At 48.8% G+C, this 18,510-nt stretch overlaps 1 protein-coding gene across 3 annotated transcripts in view; it reads right to left on the reverse strand.

Moving 5' to 3' along the window:
• Positions 1–5,606: 5,606 nt before the first annotated feature.
• LOC149344354 (solute carrier family 52, riboflavin transporter, member 3-B-like) overlaps positions 5,607–18,510 on the reverse strand; it is a 108,032-nt gene continuing 95,128 nt past the window's right edge. For all 3 annotated transcript variants that reach the window (XM_089546257.1, XM_089546258.1, XM_089546259.1), the window contains exon 7: positions 5,607–6,362. In XM_089546257.1, coding sequence (XP_089402383.1) covers positions 6,174–6,362 — 189 coding nt within the window. In that variant the 3' untranslated portion in view covers positions 5,607–6,173. The remainder of the gene's footprint in view (positions 6,363–18,510) is intronic.

Here is an 18,510-nt window from a genome sequence, read left to right on the forward strand (position 1 = left end):
CTTGGCAGTGTGAGGTGAGGAATATCGACGGCCCTCTCAAGCCTTCTAAATTGTCTAAGCAATGACTCGGCGACAGAAACTAATACTGAACTCGGAAATCCAGCTCGCTCCAAACGTTCAACCTGGTGGTAAAACTCGATTTGACCCTGTGCGTGCATTATTTCAAAAGGGCTGATCTTAAACAAGAAGATGGGATGCAATGCCATGTTTTACGAGCTTAGAATGAGATCAGTCAAGAGGCAACAAAGCTTTTTTCGAACGCGGCATGTAAGCCCAACAAAGTTGTTTGTCATTGGTAAAAAACAGTTTTAGGTCTAAAAATTGTAGACAGTGGTCCTGTGGTAGTTCAAGGGTAAAATTTAGAGTCTTGGAGCAAGCAAAAAGCTTCCCCAAGACTGAGTCAGCAACCGTAGAAACATCATTCTTCAAATCTAGTTGTAGAAGGACTAGAAAATCATCAACGTATCTGAAAATACTTACAATGTTATGGTTGTCAAGATCAGCCTTCAAGTCACGGCCAAATTTAGCTAAAAATATCTCGCATAAAACAGGAGGGACACAACCCTTACAAAAAAAAGTTTTAGACAGTCTATAGAGTGTCTATAGACTGTCTATAGACAAAAGTAGACTATGCCTATAGACATACTCTACTGCCTGTAGACTATGAATAGACATAAAGCAATATCTATAGGAAGTCAATAGAGTCAATAAGAAGTCGATAGACTGTCTATAGACCATTTTTATAAAGTCTATAGACAATGCAAATTGCAAATGCTAATCCCGCGTTTTTGAACATATCACTCATTCTCAAAACTGACTACCATGGAATTCAAATACATGCTCAATAACTCTATAAAACCAGCCACTGAAACACCACATAAGTTTTGAAAAGCCACTGCGCCAGCTCCTTCTATGCATTCACGGACGGCCAAGAAATGTTCTTCGTGCGGCACCGAATAAAACAACTCCTCAATGTCCACCGAAAATCCGTAGTTAGGTCTGCCAGCGTCCTGTCGATGTGCATCTACTAGAGTACCGGAACTGTCAATCTTGAAGGAGTCATCAATCACAAGCTTGGTCAGGTTACTCTGAAGGAATCTGCTTACCAGTGCCTGCCAGCAATCTCTCTCGGTTATGATGGTCCTGAAGGGGTTCTGGGGTTTGTGTGTTTTCACTGTGAAAAAACACATTCAACTTAACTGACTTGCATTCCTTCACGGATTTCATTAGCTTGTCCAGGTTCAGATCATGCAGCAGCGCCACAGCCACAGTTCTGACCACCAGGTTGAACGTCTGGAGCGAGCTGGATTCCCGAGTTCAGTATTAGTTTCTGTAGCAGAGTCATTGCTTAGACAATTTAGAAGGCTTGAGAGGGCCGTCGATGTTCCTCATCTCACGCTGCCAAGAGAAAAAAGGCCTTTTCAAGTCCTCCCAAAGGTGCACAAGCTATCGAACAATGTCAAAAGGGTAGCCAACAAGTTCGGAGTTGATGTTGTTTTTACAGCTCCTTTGAAATTTTCCCTCCTGTCTGCCATGACCAGCAGGTGCCAGGGGAAGAGAGCAGTGAAGAACAAATGTGTCACGAAACACCAAACACAGTTTGTGCCCTGCACTGTTGGAGTGGTGTATAAGGTTCCACTCAGCGGTGGGTTTGTGTACATAGGCCAGACATGTCGCTGTCTCAGTGACAGGCTCAGAGAGCATGCCGATTCCTTGGGCTCAAATGGAGGCTCGAACCTGTCATTGCATTACCTTAAATGCAAACACTACGCAGACAGGAATAAGAAGAAGAAACAGCAGTGCCGCCCTCTCCTCCGTTCTACGGTGGGTATCGGGACAGCTTCCGATAGGGTGGCGCGGGAAATTGTGGAAGCACGCGAGATATCTAGTACGGCAGGCTGCGTGACTAAAGCATCGATAGCCCTTCTCAAAAAAGAACTTGATTTTCTTCGCGACCGATTACCCGCTTTCATGTTCCTGCTTTCTGGGCATTTCCACTGAGTTTGAATTGTCTTGTGCCTATCACTGATGCTATATTTGCTGTACCAATCCGCTCAAACACGTGTTACACTGGCTATCATACGGTTGCGCCCTTTCTGCTTATTAAGGCGATGTATCCTTTCCGAAAAATGCAGTTGCAATTTCGCTCGTGTGTGTGTACGTGTTTCTCCCTCCGTCTTGTTTTATTCTGCGCAAAGTTTTCTTGAATATGTCGCTACTTATAACCGCCGCAGATAAACAAGTGCTTCCTGATTACGAAGGAGTACGATCCTACGTTCAAAATACGCAATGTGGCAATGGCAACTCGCCTCGCATACATTGAACAACTATGGCCAGACCGTTTGGTTATAGCGAGCCAGGAGGCGCAGTAAGCTAACCCCCCGCCCCTTCCTCCGTAGTTGAACTCGTGCTTCCAGCAAGCGTGCAGGCGGTAGAGCGTGCCTCAGTCAGCGCAATTCCGCCCTGGGAAGCACATGTGGAGGAAAAAGTACTACAAAGGCTGCATTGAAACAGTCAGTAAGCACGCGCCAATGGTCTACAAGATCAATCATTGCCTGCATATTCACCATTTGTATGAAGCATATCAACTGGAAGAAGAAGCGCGGTGGGCGCGACAGAGGGGCAGCGTCAAAAGCTATGCTGTTGCGCATGGTATTGGATGAACTAACCGTGACGATTTGACATGTTTGAGCGCCTTGCCGGACATGCTGGCCACGCGGTATGCGTTCCCAGTCAGCTCCACATTTTGTGCTGCTGCGATGTACTACAAGCAGCGCCACATTATGGACAGTTCAGCTAATACATTCTGTGCCACGAGCGCTGCGCTACTTTCATCTCTCTATGGGCCCAGCAACGATCGGTGAAGGTGTCGCAAACACACGTCAGTAGATATATCTGTGGCAACACGTCGTTGATGCCCCGCTGTTCAGATGCTTGCTCGGATGATTACGCTCTTGCAGACGACAACACTGAGCTAAATGTGCTGGCGAAGCCATTATACGCAAACACCAGGACTCCCCTACGGCTAGGAACCTGCTATGGCCGAGTTACCACCAGATGTCGTGGACGCTGTAACAACAATTAGTTATATACTGTCTCCGAAAATTATTCTTGGCAGAACGGGTCTCGGCGAGGACAACGTGGCCACACTGGAGAACCTGTAAAGCGCCGTGTTAGGATCTCCTTTCAACAAGTAGGCGCGCAAAAAGCATTTTTTAAGGAAATAAAGCCACTGTTGGCGTACTTCATAATTTTGGCTCTAATGAGGAGTCTCCACACACTACTAACTGCGGATACAATGAATGAAATACGCGTTATCGTCACGATCGCTATAAGTAGGCTTACTGTAGGCCTATCAATCAGCACTTAGAGATATGTGTTCGCATGAAGAGTGCCTCTTTTTTTATTTTCGCCCTTCCAAGAATGTTATAGACTGACCTCTTTAAACATAGGCTTGGTACCTAACAAGAACTGTGCAGTCACGGTGCGTGTCATACCAAAATTCATTTCCATGTGCGATAAATATATGTTGTTTCGTGGTGTCGAGCCGAGGAACGGGGTGACGTGTTAGATGCGATGAAACGTTTCAATGGCTGGCGGGCCTGGCCCGAGCACTCCGACCCGCTACACTATCCGCTTCGTCGTCCCTGAGTCCGTAACACTAGCCTGGGCCACCGAGCGAAGGTACCGATCCATTATTAGAGCTCTTATGAATCACGAAACGATGAGTATGGTAAGCAAGAGATAGAAGGGAATGAAAGATTTGCCACCGTGATAGATGGGCGGTCCTCGGAACTGTGGCCCATGTTATTCCTTGCTCCCGGACGCCTACGAACTCACTGCGAATAAACAGAGCGTGCTGCCGGGCTATTTGGTGCTGGACGGGCCGTGAAGAAGTCGGCACGAAAACGAGATGGACACAGGAATGTCTCGTAACTCTGCTTCTGTAGCGTATGATATCACATGTTGATATCATGTGAACGCATTTGTAAAAGAATCCGGGTTGAGTTGCTGCAAGGTGTCAGCACCCCACTTCCGGATTTGCCTTCTGGCTCGTCTCACAAGATATTAAATAGCGATTTCGGCTTTAAGCATCTAAGAATCAAGTTAAATGGTAGCAGAAACCAAACGAAAATGGGACATGATTTCCTTGGTGTTAATTTTCTGTTGAATTTGGAATAAGCGGTCACTAATTGTTAGAAAAAGCTTTCGAAGAGCGCTTTTACGCTTTCAAAACCTCAGCGCCAATCTAGTGTGCCGGGGAACGGATCAGCATAAGAGCTTCCGGCTCTTCTCTGTTATGTATTTTCTGCTAATATTCCACTAGGTGCCGCTTCCTACATAAAAAAACGTAAAATCATAAAAACCATAAAAATCTAATATAAATTTTATTTTATTATAATATTTTCTTGATTTCTATCATAAATATGGAAATAATACTTTAGAAATATAAAGCAAAAATATCGAGCATGGAGGCTGACGCCACCGCCGCGTTTCAAAAGAAACGCTCTTCACATCCGTCCGTCGATCCTGTAGGACAGTACAGTTGACTGTACGGTCTCATGTTTTTTTAATCCGCCTACACTGTGGAGTAGCTGCCACGGTCGGAGATCGTTTCAGCAACAAATTGTTTAGTAGCAGAAAGCGATATTAGTGAGCCAGCGCGGTCTCTGTGACTAGGCCAGGAAATCTGTCCAAGGAACTCGTTCACTCCTTGACTAGACAAGAGACATTCTTACTATGTTCTACTTTCACTACAGACCACACAAATGTAGACGGACAAGGTACTGGCGCAGTTTATTCGCTGGATGGCAAAGCAATAATCCGGAGCAGTCGGAATGCCACTTCAAGTTCCTAAATCCTACACTAGCTTCGTGAATTATAGTGATTGCAAGTTCGTGTTTTCGGCGATGTTGCATTTCACTATAAAGTGTCTGGACTATGCGCGTTTATTCTTATTACTACTTGAGGCTTACCTTCTAATGCTTCGACGCTGCCAAAGGCGACAACACCAACTCGAGTATATATCAAAAATAAAGTTGATTCCTCTACGGGCATCATCGTTCTGGCAACGCTCATGTTGATCTAATCTGCAGTATTAGAACGTTACACTACAGTCACCGTCCAAATCAGCCGCTCCCATAGCTCTCGTCTCTTCACGTCGGTGCCGTTAAGCAACCCCTAAAATGACCCTTAGTAGCTCTCGTAGCCCGCAAGCGTACAAACGTTCAATTAGGTGCCCTCGAAATCATACCAGCAGGGAATGCATCCTCCTCCAAACCATGCCGAAAAAGAATCAATCTCAGCTCTTGTCGCTTTTTTTTTTTCTACATCCATGAGAGAGGAGTACGGGCGCTAAAAGGGAGATGCCAACCGTAGAAATTAATGCTAGGCAGCTACAACGACCCGAAACAATAAATGTTGTTCTCTTACAATGTACTGGGCCGAAAGATTCTTATAGGTCTCTGCAGTGTGAGCTACGTGCTCGTCACCCTTAAGCAACGCAAGGACTTCCACCAATCAGAACTGCTGTCCATGCGAACTCTTCGAAAACAAAGTAGGTGCAAAACCAGGCCGCCCGAATTCGACATTTTTTATCACCATCAAACGGAACTGAACCTTTTATTGTCGCGCTGTTAAAAATTGAATGAACAGCCCCTAAAAGTCACCGGTCCTCAGCGCACAGCAATTGTTTCACCATCGTCACTTATGTGAAGAGCGACGATGCCTCACTGTCGCAAAAACAAGTCTTGGTGAGCGATAACACGGCAGAACTGGAGGCTTTCAAAAATGTCACGCCTCATTAGTTAACAAACGTGTCACACAACCATTCTTCGCAGCAGAACGAAGGCCGCACGTCGCGGCATTGTGCTATGCAGAGCAAACGGTAGGAGTGAAAAAGTCGGTGCCCGAGAGTCCATACGAGCACAGGTCCCTCGTTGTCAAAAGCACACACATCACGAACACAAGACTCTTATCACTGCCCGCCGACGCAAGGGAGGCACGATGTCGCTCAAGGCGAGAAGAGGACAAGTCGAAATCGCATCGTGACAGTAGCCTGCGACACGAGCATGAGCGAAAGCCAGGACTACTGAGATTGGATGCTTGGGCGTCTTGGCTGCAGCAGCCCTGGATTTCAGACGGTTTGCCGCTATTTGCAGCAGCCCAGTGGATCAGGCAGACTGGAAGACGTGCGTGAAGTTGGTGAGCAGGAACATGACCAGTGCGCCGACGAACGATCCCCCCTGGGTGGCCACGCCGTACCAGAGGAGGGAGCGAGCGCCCCCGTGGGCCATCATGCCCGCTGCCAGCCGGCTCTTCACGAACGTCGTCAGGGACACGAACAGCACCCAGGCAGATACCTGCGCATAGCCACGACGTAGCTTCACTGTGAATATGACAAAGGTGTGTGCACAAACAACCGCAGTTGAATAGTCTCGTGTCCAGTGCTAGCAGCCACCCGCTACACTACATACCGTTCATCGGGCCCCGTTTCCCGACTCCAAAGGGGCGCAGGCGATAAAGACAAATGTGAACAGCGGAGCATGTACCCGCCACTCTGTCGTATTTCATTTTATTGCGGCAGTGCTCCTTTGTTGCCTAATACTGCAGCTGACTATTCATTATGAATATGCAGTCACCCTAGCTAGCATTGTGTAGTGCAAATATATAGTGCACAAATGGCTTCGTTCATTTCTCTATAGTCAGCACCTACCATGACTGTACCAATTTCTCGCACCCCCTCCACCCACAAAATATCGAGTTAGAGCTCCCTGCAACAAGCCTAACTTGCTCCATTGACTTGTCCAGATTTTTCGCTCCTTTTGAGCACAAAAAGAATGCTTATGTCCCACTGAGGTCAATGCATAATTAAAACTGACATTGCTTCCAATGGTTCGACTGCAAAACAACTTCCATACTAAAATTTGAGAGTTGATGCAAAGGTGCGTAGACCACAATAAAAACAGAAGCGTCCTCTGCAGTTTATAGTTTTAGTGGATTAGGCCCGCCCCACCGCGTGGCTCACTGGTTAGGGCACTGTGCTGCTGAGCCGAAGGACACGGACTCAATCACGGCCACAGCGGCGGCGTTTCGATGCAGGCGAAGCGTCAAAAGCGCCCATTTCCTGCACGATGTCGGTGCTCGTTAGGGAGGCCTGTGTGGTCTCAATTAATCTGACGTCCTGCACTAGGGTGTACCTCACGGCGTGTGTGTCGCCTCAACACGTTAAACACCCCCATTTGGTTTGGTTTAGTTTATGGGGTTTAACGTCCCAAAGCGACTAAGGCTATGAGAGACGTCGTAGTGCAGGGCTCCGGAAATTTCGACCACCTGGGGTTCTTTAACGTGCACTGACATCGCACAGTACACGGGCCTCTAGAATTTCTCCTCCAAAGAAATTCAACCGTCACGGCCGGGATCGAACCCGCGTCTTTCGGGTCAGCAGCCGAGCACCATAACCGCTGAGCCACCGCGGCTGCAAACACCCCCATTTGCAATTTTTGTTTGGGCCCGATATAAACAAAAATATGAGACGCATATTCGGTGGTCTGAAAGTCTGAATCTTCAGTTGCGTTCGCGGGTTGAGTATAGGTGTACTCTTCGCCCTTTACGTCCAACATTGTCTTCGCGACTTTCCAGTAGCACTGTGCCCACAACCTGAGGCTCTCCACCAATCTCGTTAAACACCAATAAACCAAACCAACCTAAAACTCCCTCAGTTTATATAACTGGAATTTCAAGCCTACGACTTGAAATTCAAGCTTGGTGCACATCCGAAACGCTCCGTAAGGGCATGCATAAAGGATGGACTGAAAGAACATACGAAAAAAAAGCTGCCATAGAGGAGGTAAAAAATTTGTTTTGGAGGAAAGTGAATGACACAGTAACTGTCTCACATATCTCGGTGGACAGCCGAACCATGGCGTGTAGGAAGGGATAATGGAGGGAATGAAAGAAGAAAGGAAAGAAGAGGTGCCATAGAGAGGTCTGCGGAATAATTTCCACCGCCTGAGGATCTGTGACATTCACTGACCTCGCATAGCACGCCGGCGCCTTTTACGTCGAAAACTGTAAATTGGTTTTTAAGAGAGGAAATGGCGCAAAAAATTCAGGGGGCACTTTGACTGTCTAAAGTGCGTAGAGGCGATAGCGTTTTCCGCACCACTTTGACTGCTTCTGTGGCACTGGTGGTGTCACATGTAATTGAGTATTAATTAGTAAGTGATGACAAATCGCTTATTAATGGTTAATTACTGATTCATGTCTGTATACTAATTAACTGCTAATTAATGGCGCTTAAGCTTCGCCTTTAGGAGTGGAACGCGACAGCGTGTTGTAGCGCTGCCAGGGAGTCCACGGAACGCCACCACCCGTCCGGCGCGATGCCTTACCGTTTGAACACAACGCTTTTTGAGGAAAGGAAATGGCGCAGTAATTCTCTGTCATCTCGGTGGACACCTGAACCACACCGTAGAGGAAGAGAGGAAGTGGGAGTGAAAGAAGAAAGACAAAGATGGCCCGTAATGAAGAAAATGAAAATTGTATTTGAGGAAAGGAAATTACGCAGTAACTGTCTCACATATCTCGGTGGACACCCATCAAAATTCAAGGGGGGGGGGGTGCACTTTTTTGACCTAAAGTGCGGTCACTGATGTGTGGTTAAGATGTTAAGCTTCGGCTCTGAGTGTGCAACGCGACAGCGTCTTGCAACGCTGCCAGGGTGTCCATAGAACGCCATCGCCCATTCGGTTCTACGCCTCGCTCGTCGGTAAATTGGTTTTTGAGGAAAGGAAATGTATCTGTCTCTCATATCTCGATGGACGCCTAAACCTCGCTGGAAGGGAAGGGAGGAGGATGGCAGTGAGCGAAGACACCGTATTCACTAGACGCGCCTTTGTTCATTCTAAACCATCGAGCTGGCATGGCGGAGTGGATAGCATGCTCGCCTCGCACTCCGAAGACCGGGGTTCGATTCCCGAGCTCGACCAATTTCCTACTCGGTTTTATTTATTTATATGGCCTGACTAGAAACGTTAATTAGGCTAATTGGGTAATTAAGCGATTAACTAAGCTCAGTCTCACTTACCTGGAGCATAACTATATGATCCCTTCAATTGGTTGCATGGTTACTAGCCAAAGTACAATTGGCCCGTTTGAAATTCGTGCACTGTGACGTCACGACCGTTTCGACCAACTGAAAAGCGTGACATTTCTGTCGACAACTGCTGCTTACAACGATGAGACATTAAAGGCTTTCGCCTTAATATCTGTCTCACATATCTCAGTGGACACCTGAACCTCACCGTAAGGGAAGGGATAAAAGAGGGACTAAAACAAAGGAAGCGAGAGGTGCCGTAATGGAAAGCGGAAATTATTTAACCTGCACTGACATCGCCCAACTAAGTTTACAGGCGAAGTCGCGTAGATGGTGTGGGAGAGGTGTCAAAGCTGAGTGCGGCCACTGAACGCGGAGCAATGAACGTCTACGCTAGCACGACTGCGCTTTGCTTTGCTAAATCTAATTACTGCGTCGTACCCTTGTCGCACGTCGTATGTTGTGCCAGTTATCCCGACTACAATCTTACCAATACTGTAAGGATCGTCCGTCATACAGCGTTCCAGATGAGTCATAAAAGTTCTCATTTTATATAGCCTACTAGTCCAGTTGGAGGCTAGCTAGCGACAGGGATTCTAACCGACGTCATATGCACATTGAGCCACCACGGTGGCTCAGTGGTTAAGGTGCTCGGCTCCTGACCCGAAAGAAGCGATTTCGATCCCGGCCGCTTCGGTAGAATATCGATGGAGGCGAAATTCTAGACCCACCGCGGAGGCTCAGTGGTTAAGGTGCTCGCCTACCGAGCCGGAGCACCCGGGTTCGAACCCGACCACGGCGGTCGAATTTCGATGGAGGCGAAACGCAAAATGCGCCCGTGTTCTGTGTGGTGTCAGTGCAGGTTAAGGATCCCCAGGTGGTCGAAATTATTCAGGAGACCTCCAGTATGGCACCTCTTTTTTCTTTCACTCCCACCTTCCTCCTTTCCCTTGCGGCGCGGTTCAGGTGTCCGCCGAGATATGTGAGCCAGATACTGTGCTATTTTATTTCCTCAAAAACCAATTTACCAAATTTTTTTTTTAATTCTAGACGCCCGTGTACTGTGCGATGCCAGCCGCACTACTTTGGACGATGGCTTTTGCTATAGCTGCTTCCTCTGCTTCATCCGGAGTACAGGGAGGGTCTATGAAGTGGCTAAGTGGTAGTGGGGGGGGGGGGGGGGCTGCTGGATGGTAAGCCACAGCTACTGAACGGTCTGGACCACACTCGGCGTCTACCCAGTACACATCCTCTGATGTGTCATATTCTTTATGGAGCTAGCTTTGGCTCGCGCGGCTCGGCGGGATTAGTAGTTTTCAAGGTGGAACTTCACCCGCGGATTCGTCTATCCCCCCGCGTGGCAGGTATTGACAATGTGCACCCTGAATTCCGATAGGTGTATTGAGCTCGTGTGGATACTGGCTCACTCTGGCAATCGCGGAAATGAGGCCGCCGATAACATAGCCCGAGGACTTATTTGCCTGGCAAATGGCGACAACAGCCGGGATTTCTTGAGAGTGCGGGCACATGTTCTCATAACTCCCTCTTGCGACATCGACGAACCGGCTATTGCGACTGGGTGTGCACAACACGATAGATGAGCTGATAGAGTCACACCTTACTGCACAGGTGGTACGGCTCTCCACAACTCGGACTGGCCGACAAGTCCTGAGTGATTTAAACATCAATTGCCCCCGACAGCTAGACACCAGAACCGACATCCCAGCCTCATGGAGAGGACAACTCAAGACAGCTCCGCTACCCATAAATATGCACCCCGATTTTCACCAGTCAAGACGACAAGCACGAGCCGAAGCCATGAAAAGGCACTACGGCGGGCGCAAGGGCGTGTTCTATGTCGATGCTTCGGGTCCCGAGCAGGCAATGACGGCCGTCGCGGTAGTGCACCAAAATAAAACAGTGGACGGAGTAGTACTCGCTAGCCAGGACATACTGGCTGCGGAAGAAGTGGCGATTGCACTAGCTGCAACACACACTAGCTCAGAATACATTCTCACAGATTAACAGACAGCGTGTCGCAATTACCTCAGGGGCAGGGTCGCACCACTAGCAGCTAAAATTCTGCAAGATAGCTACACCCGGCGCTACCAACACACACAAACAATTAATATGTGTACCAGGTCACCAGGGCATCCCAGGGAAAAAGAGCGCACATGCCTCAGCCCGAGCATTTCTCCCCCGCGCACCCAGTGCGGATGCCGTGGAACCTCCTACCCCACTACTAACTTACAATGATATACTTCAGCTTAAGATTATCCCGTCGGGTCTACCCTCCACCGGCTAAGACACTAGATAAAGGGGGAGAACAACACCTCCGAAAGCTACAGACCAACACTTACAACAACCCACGAAGACTACATGCCACAGACGCGGAGTCATTTGACACAAAATGCAAATTTTGCGGGGAGAAGGCGGACCTGTACCATATGGTACGGGCCTGCCAATGAAATCAGGCGATCACTGCTAATAAACGGCCAACGCAGCAGGGGTGGGAGGCAGTTCTGACCAGCTCGGATGAAAAAAGTCAAAAGCAACTCATGAAAAGAGCCCGGACAGCAGCCTACACTCTCAGAAAAAAACCGGCCCAGGGGGGAGTAAAGACAACTTTAGTCCTAAAAAGGGCTCTTTAGTCCCTAAATTTGCACACGACACACTCATTGCCAAAAATGCGCGCCGTGCGCAAACTCAACGGACTAACTGCCGAGAAAGAGACTAACGGGAGGCGAATCGCAGCACAGCAGCACGCGAAAATTGCGCGAGAAGACCCTGACTGCAATAGTACTCGATTTTTGAAGCGCATGGATGTCGTCTAAGGCCAGTGAGGGCACTGCCGCTGCCTGTGACGAGGCGGATACCCTTTTCCGTGAGAAATAGGCTTCGTGCCACCGAAACGGCTGGGAGCTGTGCAAGTGCATAAACAATTACTACGAACTTCAATACGTGTCAAATGTGAGTTGTAAAAGTTAGGGTTGAGCAAGTACACGTAGTTTCATACCGTTGCCGTTGTTTACGAGCTTATGTGATGCTGTGTAAGTATCGGCGACACTTAGCAGTCAATTCCCTGTCACCGCTCTCCGCCGGTAACAAAAAACGAAGTGAACCATCGCCTTCTACCTTTGTTTTCAACAGGCTGTAATGTGCAGCTGCCAATTGCAAGGAAGAGGACCACCTTATACGCAAAAAAAGAAACAAAAAGAAAACCACTGTTGTGGTTGTGAAGTACCGGCCGTAATGTATACACAGTTCAGCACTTCTTTTTTGGCCAAAACGTGATTTAGAATGTTGTGCGTGCGCATTAAAGCTTACGGCAGGTTTCTTCAAAAGCATATGACACTAACACCACCACACTGTGATAACAATTTGAGCGGTATAGACAGACCGTGTGTGTGTTTCGCATACAAGGCTTTTATTTTCCACCGTGGACTGTCCTCTGTGGTGGCGTAGTCATATCCGCGCTCGGCTCATAATCCAAAGGTTGTCGGTTCGAATCCTGGTGTTTTCATGTATGTTTATTTCTGTTTCCTTTATCGTTGTTATATGTGTGAAGTTCTGTCGGAAACTATCCCGCTATAAATTAGGCTGGAAATCACGCGTCGTTTGCATTTTTTCATTAAATGTCTGCTCCCGGGGACTAACGGTTGCACCCTTTCCAAGGGGACCAACAGTTACACCCTTTGCAGTTAGTCCCGAAAATGACGATTGCCAGTGGCAGGTCAGTTAGTCCCCAAAAAGACTAACCTCTCGCCCCCTATTCGCCCCTTTTTTCTAAGAGTGTACGCCAATGGGGTTCCGCACTAACAGCTCCAACCAAAGCTACAACCTCCTAAACTATTTCATTAAAATATTTTCACCACCACCACACAACAAGCACGCCTTGCCCGTCGACTCTACCCCCTCGCCACCCCCGCCTATCCCACTCCAAAGAAACCCTATGAAGGCGACTCCAGGCCCGAACTCTTTCTACCCCTCAGGTTCTCTTCTACTTCCGCCCCGTTTCCACAGATTGCACTCTGCGTAGAATCGCACGCTACCCTGGACCGCATCATCCGGCTGCCCTGCCGATCCTCCCCGATGTGACAGCCCGCTATCGGTACATGGGAGGAATGGGAGGCCCTCCTTTCGTCGGAGGACCCAGACACGCAACTTCGCTGTGTGAACCGGGGTGCCAGTGCCATGGCCTTAAGTAGCCTGGACACATGCGAATAATGTAAGGGCTATGCACTGGCCCTGAGACCTTGAACGGCCTAAATTCGCTTGCATAATAAAGTTTTCCGTCCATCCATGCGCGATGTCAGTGCTCGTTAAAGGACCCCAGATGGCCGCTATTTCTGGAGCCCTTCACTACGGCGTCCCTCGTAGCCTGAGTCAATTTAGGACGCTAAACCCCATAAACCAACAGAGCCAACCTTATGCACCTTGAATTTTGAGCCTTCCCACTCTCCATACAAAGGACATACTTGAAAGAAATTCGCAACACTACATTCATGTTGGCGCAATGCGCTAGGCAGCGAGGATGCATCATTTGAACGCACATGGTTGTATTTATCCAGCTATAAAATAGCCTTACCAGATGTACTGCATATGGTTGTTTTATGAGGTTTAACGTTCTAACGCGACTCAGGCTATGAGAGACGCCGAAGTGAAGGGCTCCAGAATTCCGACCACCAGTGTTAGTGACCCTTCCCGGACTCTGTGGAGACGAAACGCAAGAGGCGCCCATGTACCGTGCGATATGTCAGTGCGCGTTAAAGATCTCCAGGTGGTCGAAATTATTCAGGAGGGCACCCACCACACCCGATCTCACATGGGCCACACCGAACATAATCGTTAAATCTCACACGGTGCTCCAGGATAGCCTTGGAAGTGACCACTTTCCAGTCTCCACTATTATATCTTATGATTCCAACATTTTCAACCCTCGTTCTCAGCTTCTCACTGACTGGGATAAATTGCGCTCATATTTGGCAACTGATTCGACAGAACCCCGTACTGTCACTGACTGGACAGACCGTCTGGTGAAGGCCATCCAGGCAAACAGCAAAAGCATTAAAAATACCCCTAAGGCACCGCAGGTTGATCCGCATCTGGCTCATCTATGGCAGGCCCGACAGGGACTTCTCAAGCGCTGGCGTCACCAGCGACACAATCGTAAATTGAGACTCCGCATAGCCGCTCTCACTCGCGAGGCAGAAGAATACGCGAACACGCTAGCCCGCGCAAACTGGTCAACCTTTTGTAACGACCTCAAGGGTACATTAAGCACTAAACGCACGTGGTCCCTCCTACGCGCTCTCTTGGATCCAACAACCACTAAATCTCAGACACAAGTAAACACACAACGTCTAATACAACTAGAGCTCCAAAAGGACACCGACGTAATTGGCCAACTACGGGACACTTATATACCCACATCTCTTCAGTCGGCAGATCCACCCAATCTACCTCCACCTAACCCAGAACTTGATGCCGACATCACCTTAAACGAAGTCCGCCGAGCACTCTTTAGTATTCGCCGCTCTACGGCGCCGGGGCCGGATGGCATAACGTATAAGGCACTACTCAATTTGGACGATGTCTCCCTCCAGGAACTCACGGAGCTCTTTAATAACCACTGGCAAGCTGGGACGCTCCCATCAGCCTGGACCCATGCCAGCATGCGATTTATACCCAAACCGGGCAAAGCCCTCAATCTTCAAAATTTGCGCCTCATCTCCTTAACGAGCTGTGTCGGCAAGCTCTTCGAGCATGTCATTCTCAATCGCCTGCAACCATTCCTAGAAACAACAGGCTTTCTCTCAAACGTTCAATTCCGCTTCCGCCCAAATATCTCGGCGCAAGACGTACTTCTCGCGCTTAAAGAGTCCCTCTTTTGCACTAAGCGTCGTACAGCCTCTACGCGTGCCATACTGGCCCTGGATATCCATAAGGCTTTCGACAAATAAGCCATGACCATATCCTCACGACATTAGCCACCACGGGGTGTGGCACCCGCATATGGCAATATATTTGGGCCTTCCTTCAGCGGCGCACGGCAGACCTCCACCTTGGGGATATTGCCTCCAGCCTTTCCCCCTGCCTAACCGGGGAACCCCACAAGGGGCGGTTCTATCACCTTTACTCTTTAACATTGCCCTAGCGCCACTGGCAAAGGCCCTTGCTGCTGTCCCAGGGCTCCACACAGCCATATACGCAGATGATATAACCCTCTGAACAACGGGAGGATCCCTTGGAACAGCCCAGGATATCCTGCAATCTGCCATAGACATCACCACCACTCATTTAGCAAACACAGGCCTCCGTTGCTCTCCAAATAAATCGGAACTCCTGCAGCTGAAACCCCTCCCCAGTGACCCCCCGATTGAACTGCACATGTACGGGAATCCAGTGCCCATTGTGCCTCAGGTGAACATTCTCGGCCTCCTAATTAACAACACACTCGATGCAACCGCCACCCTTCAGCTCTTGCAGAGACAGGCCAAACAGGTCGCTGCACTTATCAGGCGGGTGGCAGCACGCAATCATGGGCTGTCTGAACGCGAGACCCTCAATATGACAAATGCACTAATCATTAGCCGCATTACATACCACCTTCCATACCACATACTCACTCAGCGGCAAAGACAACAGGCAGACATCCTAATACGCACGGCTGTCACCTCTGCCTTACGTCTTCCACGGACGGTTAGCACGAAACGTCTCCTGGCCACTGGTACTCACAATACAGTGATCGAATTAATAGAGGCTCAACGCACCAACCAATTAGTCCGCCTGAGTCGCACGGAAACAAGACAATGCCTACTGCGACAGCTACGTCTAAATCCACCAATTCCCACCCCAACAAGTCCTACACCTTACATGATTTCTCTGCGCACGCAGGATCACATATATCAGAAGCCCCTACCGCGCAATATGGGTGCTAGTCTCCATCACGGTAGGCGGCAGGCACGAGCGAGCTATTACACGAAAACATACAGCAACCGCTCCGATATCCTTTATGTCGACGCGGCACAAAATTCTAAACCTGGATATTTCACGGCAGTCGCAGCCTATGAAGACGGCACAGTGGGGGCTGCCGCCACTATTCGAAGTAATTCGCCTGCAGAGGCGGAAGGAGCCGCCATCGCACTTGCTCTGGCCCACTCCATCCTTGACAAAAACATAACCGAAATTTGCACAGATTCACAGGCCGCGTACCGCCACTACCTAAAGGGCGTGGCGACTCCGGCAACACACCGTATTCTTACCACGGCCACCTCTCTCGACCGAACGGTTACTCTGTCGTGGGTCCCTGGGCATGCCTCGATCCCCGGTAATGAGCGCGTTTATGCGCTGGCCCGAGAACTCTCCTCCCCCCCCCGGAGAATCAGGCACCCAACCCTGCGCAAGAAGCCCCTTCGGTCCTCTCTACATATCACCAAATTACCACATTTTACAAATTCAGCCGCATGACACTGCCACCACCCCACAGTACCTTGTCGCCCTTATCCAGCGCCACATGGCGGCAATTACAGACAGGCTGCTTTATTTCACCCCACCGCCTCTCATGCTTTTATCCCACATTTCCTCCTGATTGTAACACCTGTGGCGTGCCCAAATCCACGCTTTTCCACTACCTTTGGGAATGTCCTTCCCCAAAAGCAGTATCCCCCATCCCCAATCCCACTCATTCTTCCTGGGAGGCTGCTTCACGGGCCGCTCAGCCCGCCGGCCAGAAATGGCTAGTGGATCGGGCTTTACGTGAAGCACTAGCCCGTGGACTCCTGGACCAGTAGGGGACCACCCTGGAAGATTTTTTTTGTGTGTGTGCGTAATAAAGTTGTTTCCATCCATCCATCCTTCCTTTCTTCTCTCAGTCCCTTCTTCATCCCTTCTTTGACGGCGCGCTTCAGGTGTCCACCGATATATGCGAGAGAGATGCTGCCCCATTTCCTTTCCCAGAAGACCAATTTTCATTTTGACTGTATGCCTCTCTCCTTAAGGCGCGGTTGAGGTGTCCACCAGATGTCAGGCAGTTACTGACTATTTCCTTTCCCCGAAAACCAATTTTCATATCAAAATTACAGGATTGCACTCATGTTAACAGCGGAAATGAGAAAGCCTTTCCCTTTCCTCTCTTTCTCCCTTTCATTTTTATTCTTTTATTTTACTTTCGTTATTTATTTTCACATGACTGTTCTTTATTATTGTTTATTTATTTCTTAAAATTTTTGTCTGTTTCTTATTTTTGTTGGTTTTCATTTCTCATTTCATTTAATTTTTCTTCCATTCCATATACTTTGCTTAATCAACTCTTCCATTTTATGTTAATTACCATACAACTTATGGTTCACAGTTCGCGCTGACAACTTTCGTCTACAACTTCCATCCACGCCACTAATGAGCGAAGAAAGGCGTCCGCCTTAAAATTGTGATGGAACCTTTCGTCGTACAGCGTTCCGGGTGGTGTCATATATTTCTCATCCGAAGGCGCTCGTCTGCCGAGCCGGAGTACCCGGGTTCGAAGCCGACCGCGGCGGCCGCGTTTCGATGGAGACGAAACGCAAAAGGCGCCCGTGTACTGTGCGATGTCAGTGCACGTCAAAGATCCCCAGGTGGTCGAAATTATTCCTGAGACCTCCACTACGGCACCTCTTTCTCTCTTCTTTCACTTCTACCTTCCTCCCTCCCTTCCCTTACGGCGCGGTTCAGGTGTCCGCCGAGATATGTGAGACAGATACTGCGCCATTTCCTTTCCTCAAAAACCACCTTATACAACATACGTTTCTCAAGTTGCAGGCTAGCTCGCAACAAGGATTACAACCGATCGTCGTAGAGCGTTCCGGGTTGTGTCATACGATTTCTCATAGTTGCACATAGCATACATCTGCTAGTCAAATTGGAGGCAAGCTGATGACAGGGATTCCAACCAGCGAGATAAAAATTCACGATGAGACGTTCATACCATCGCCTTCAGAGCACATCATCATCATCAGCAGCAGCAGCAGCAGCCTGACTACTCCCACTGCAGGGCAAAGGCTTGTCCCGTGTCTCTCCAATTAATCCTGTCCTTTGCCAGCTGCGGCCACCATATCCCAACAAACTGATCTCATCCGCCCACCTAACTTACTGCCGCTCATTGCTATGCCACGCAGGTGAGCTGTCTTGAGCACGTAAACAAACACAGACCATAAGCAGTCTTAAGTACACTTCATATTTTTTTATTTACTGATCTGAAAAATACAGCCCAATGCCCGGTGCCGTAACAGTAAGCCGGAGCCAGTTGGAGAAGGGACATTACGGGCAAATTCAAGTTGACCGATGTTGATCGATTACTGTGTTCTGATGAAGCCGGCTAGAAAAACCCAATAAAGTTAAACAGTTAGAGGCTTCGGCAGCAGCCACCCTTCCCTCAA

The sequence above is a fragment of the Amblyomma mixtum genome, chromosome 5, assembly GCF_055824585.1.
Source record: "Amblyomma mixtum isolate Tamu chromosome 5, ASM5582458v1, whole genome shotgun sequence".
NCBI lineage: Eukaryota > Metazoa > Arthropoda > Arachnida > Ixodida > Ixodidae > Amblyomma > Amblyomma mixtum.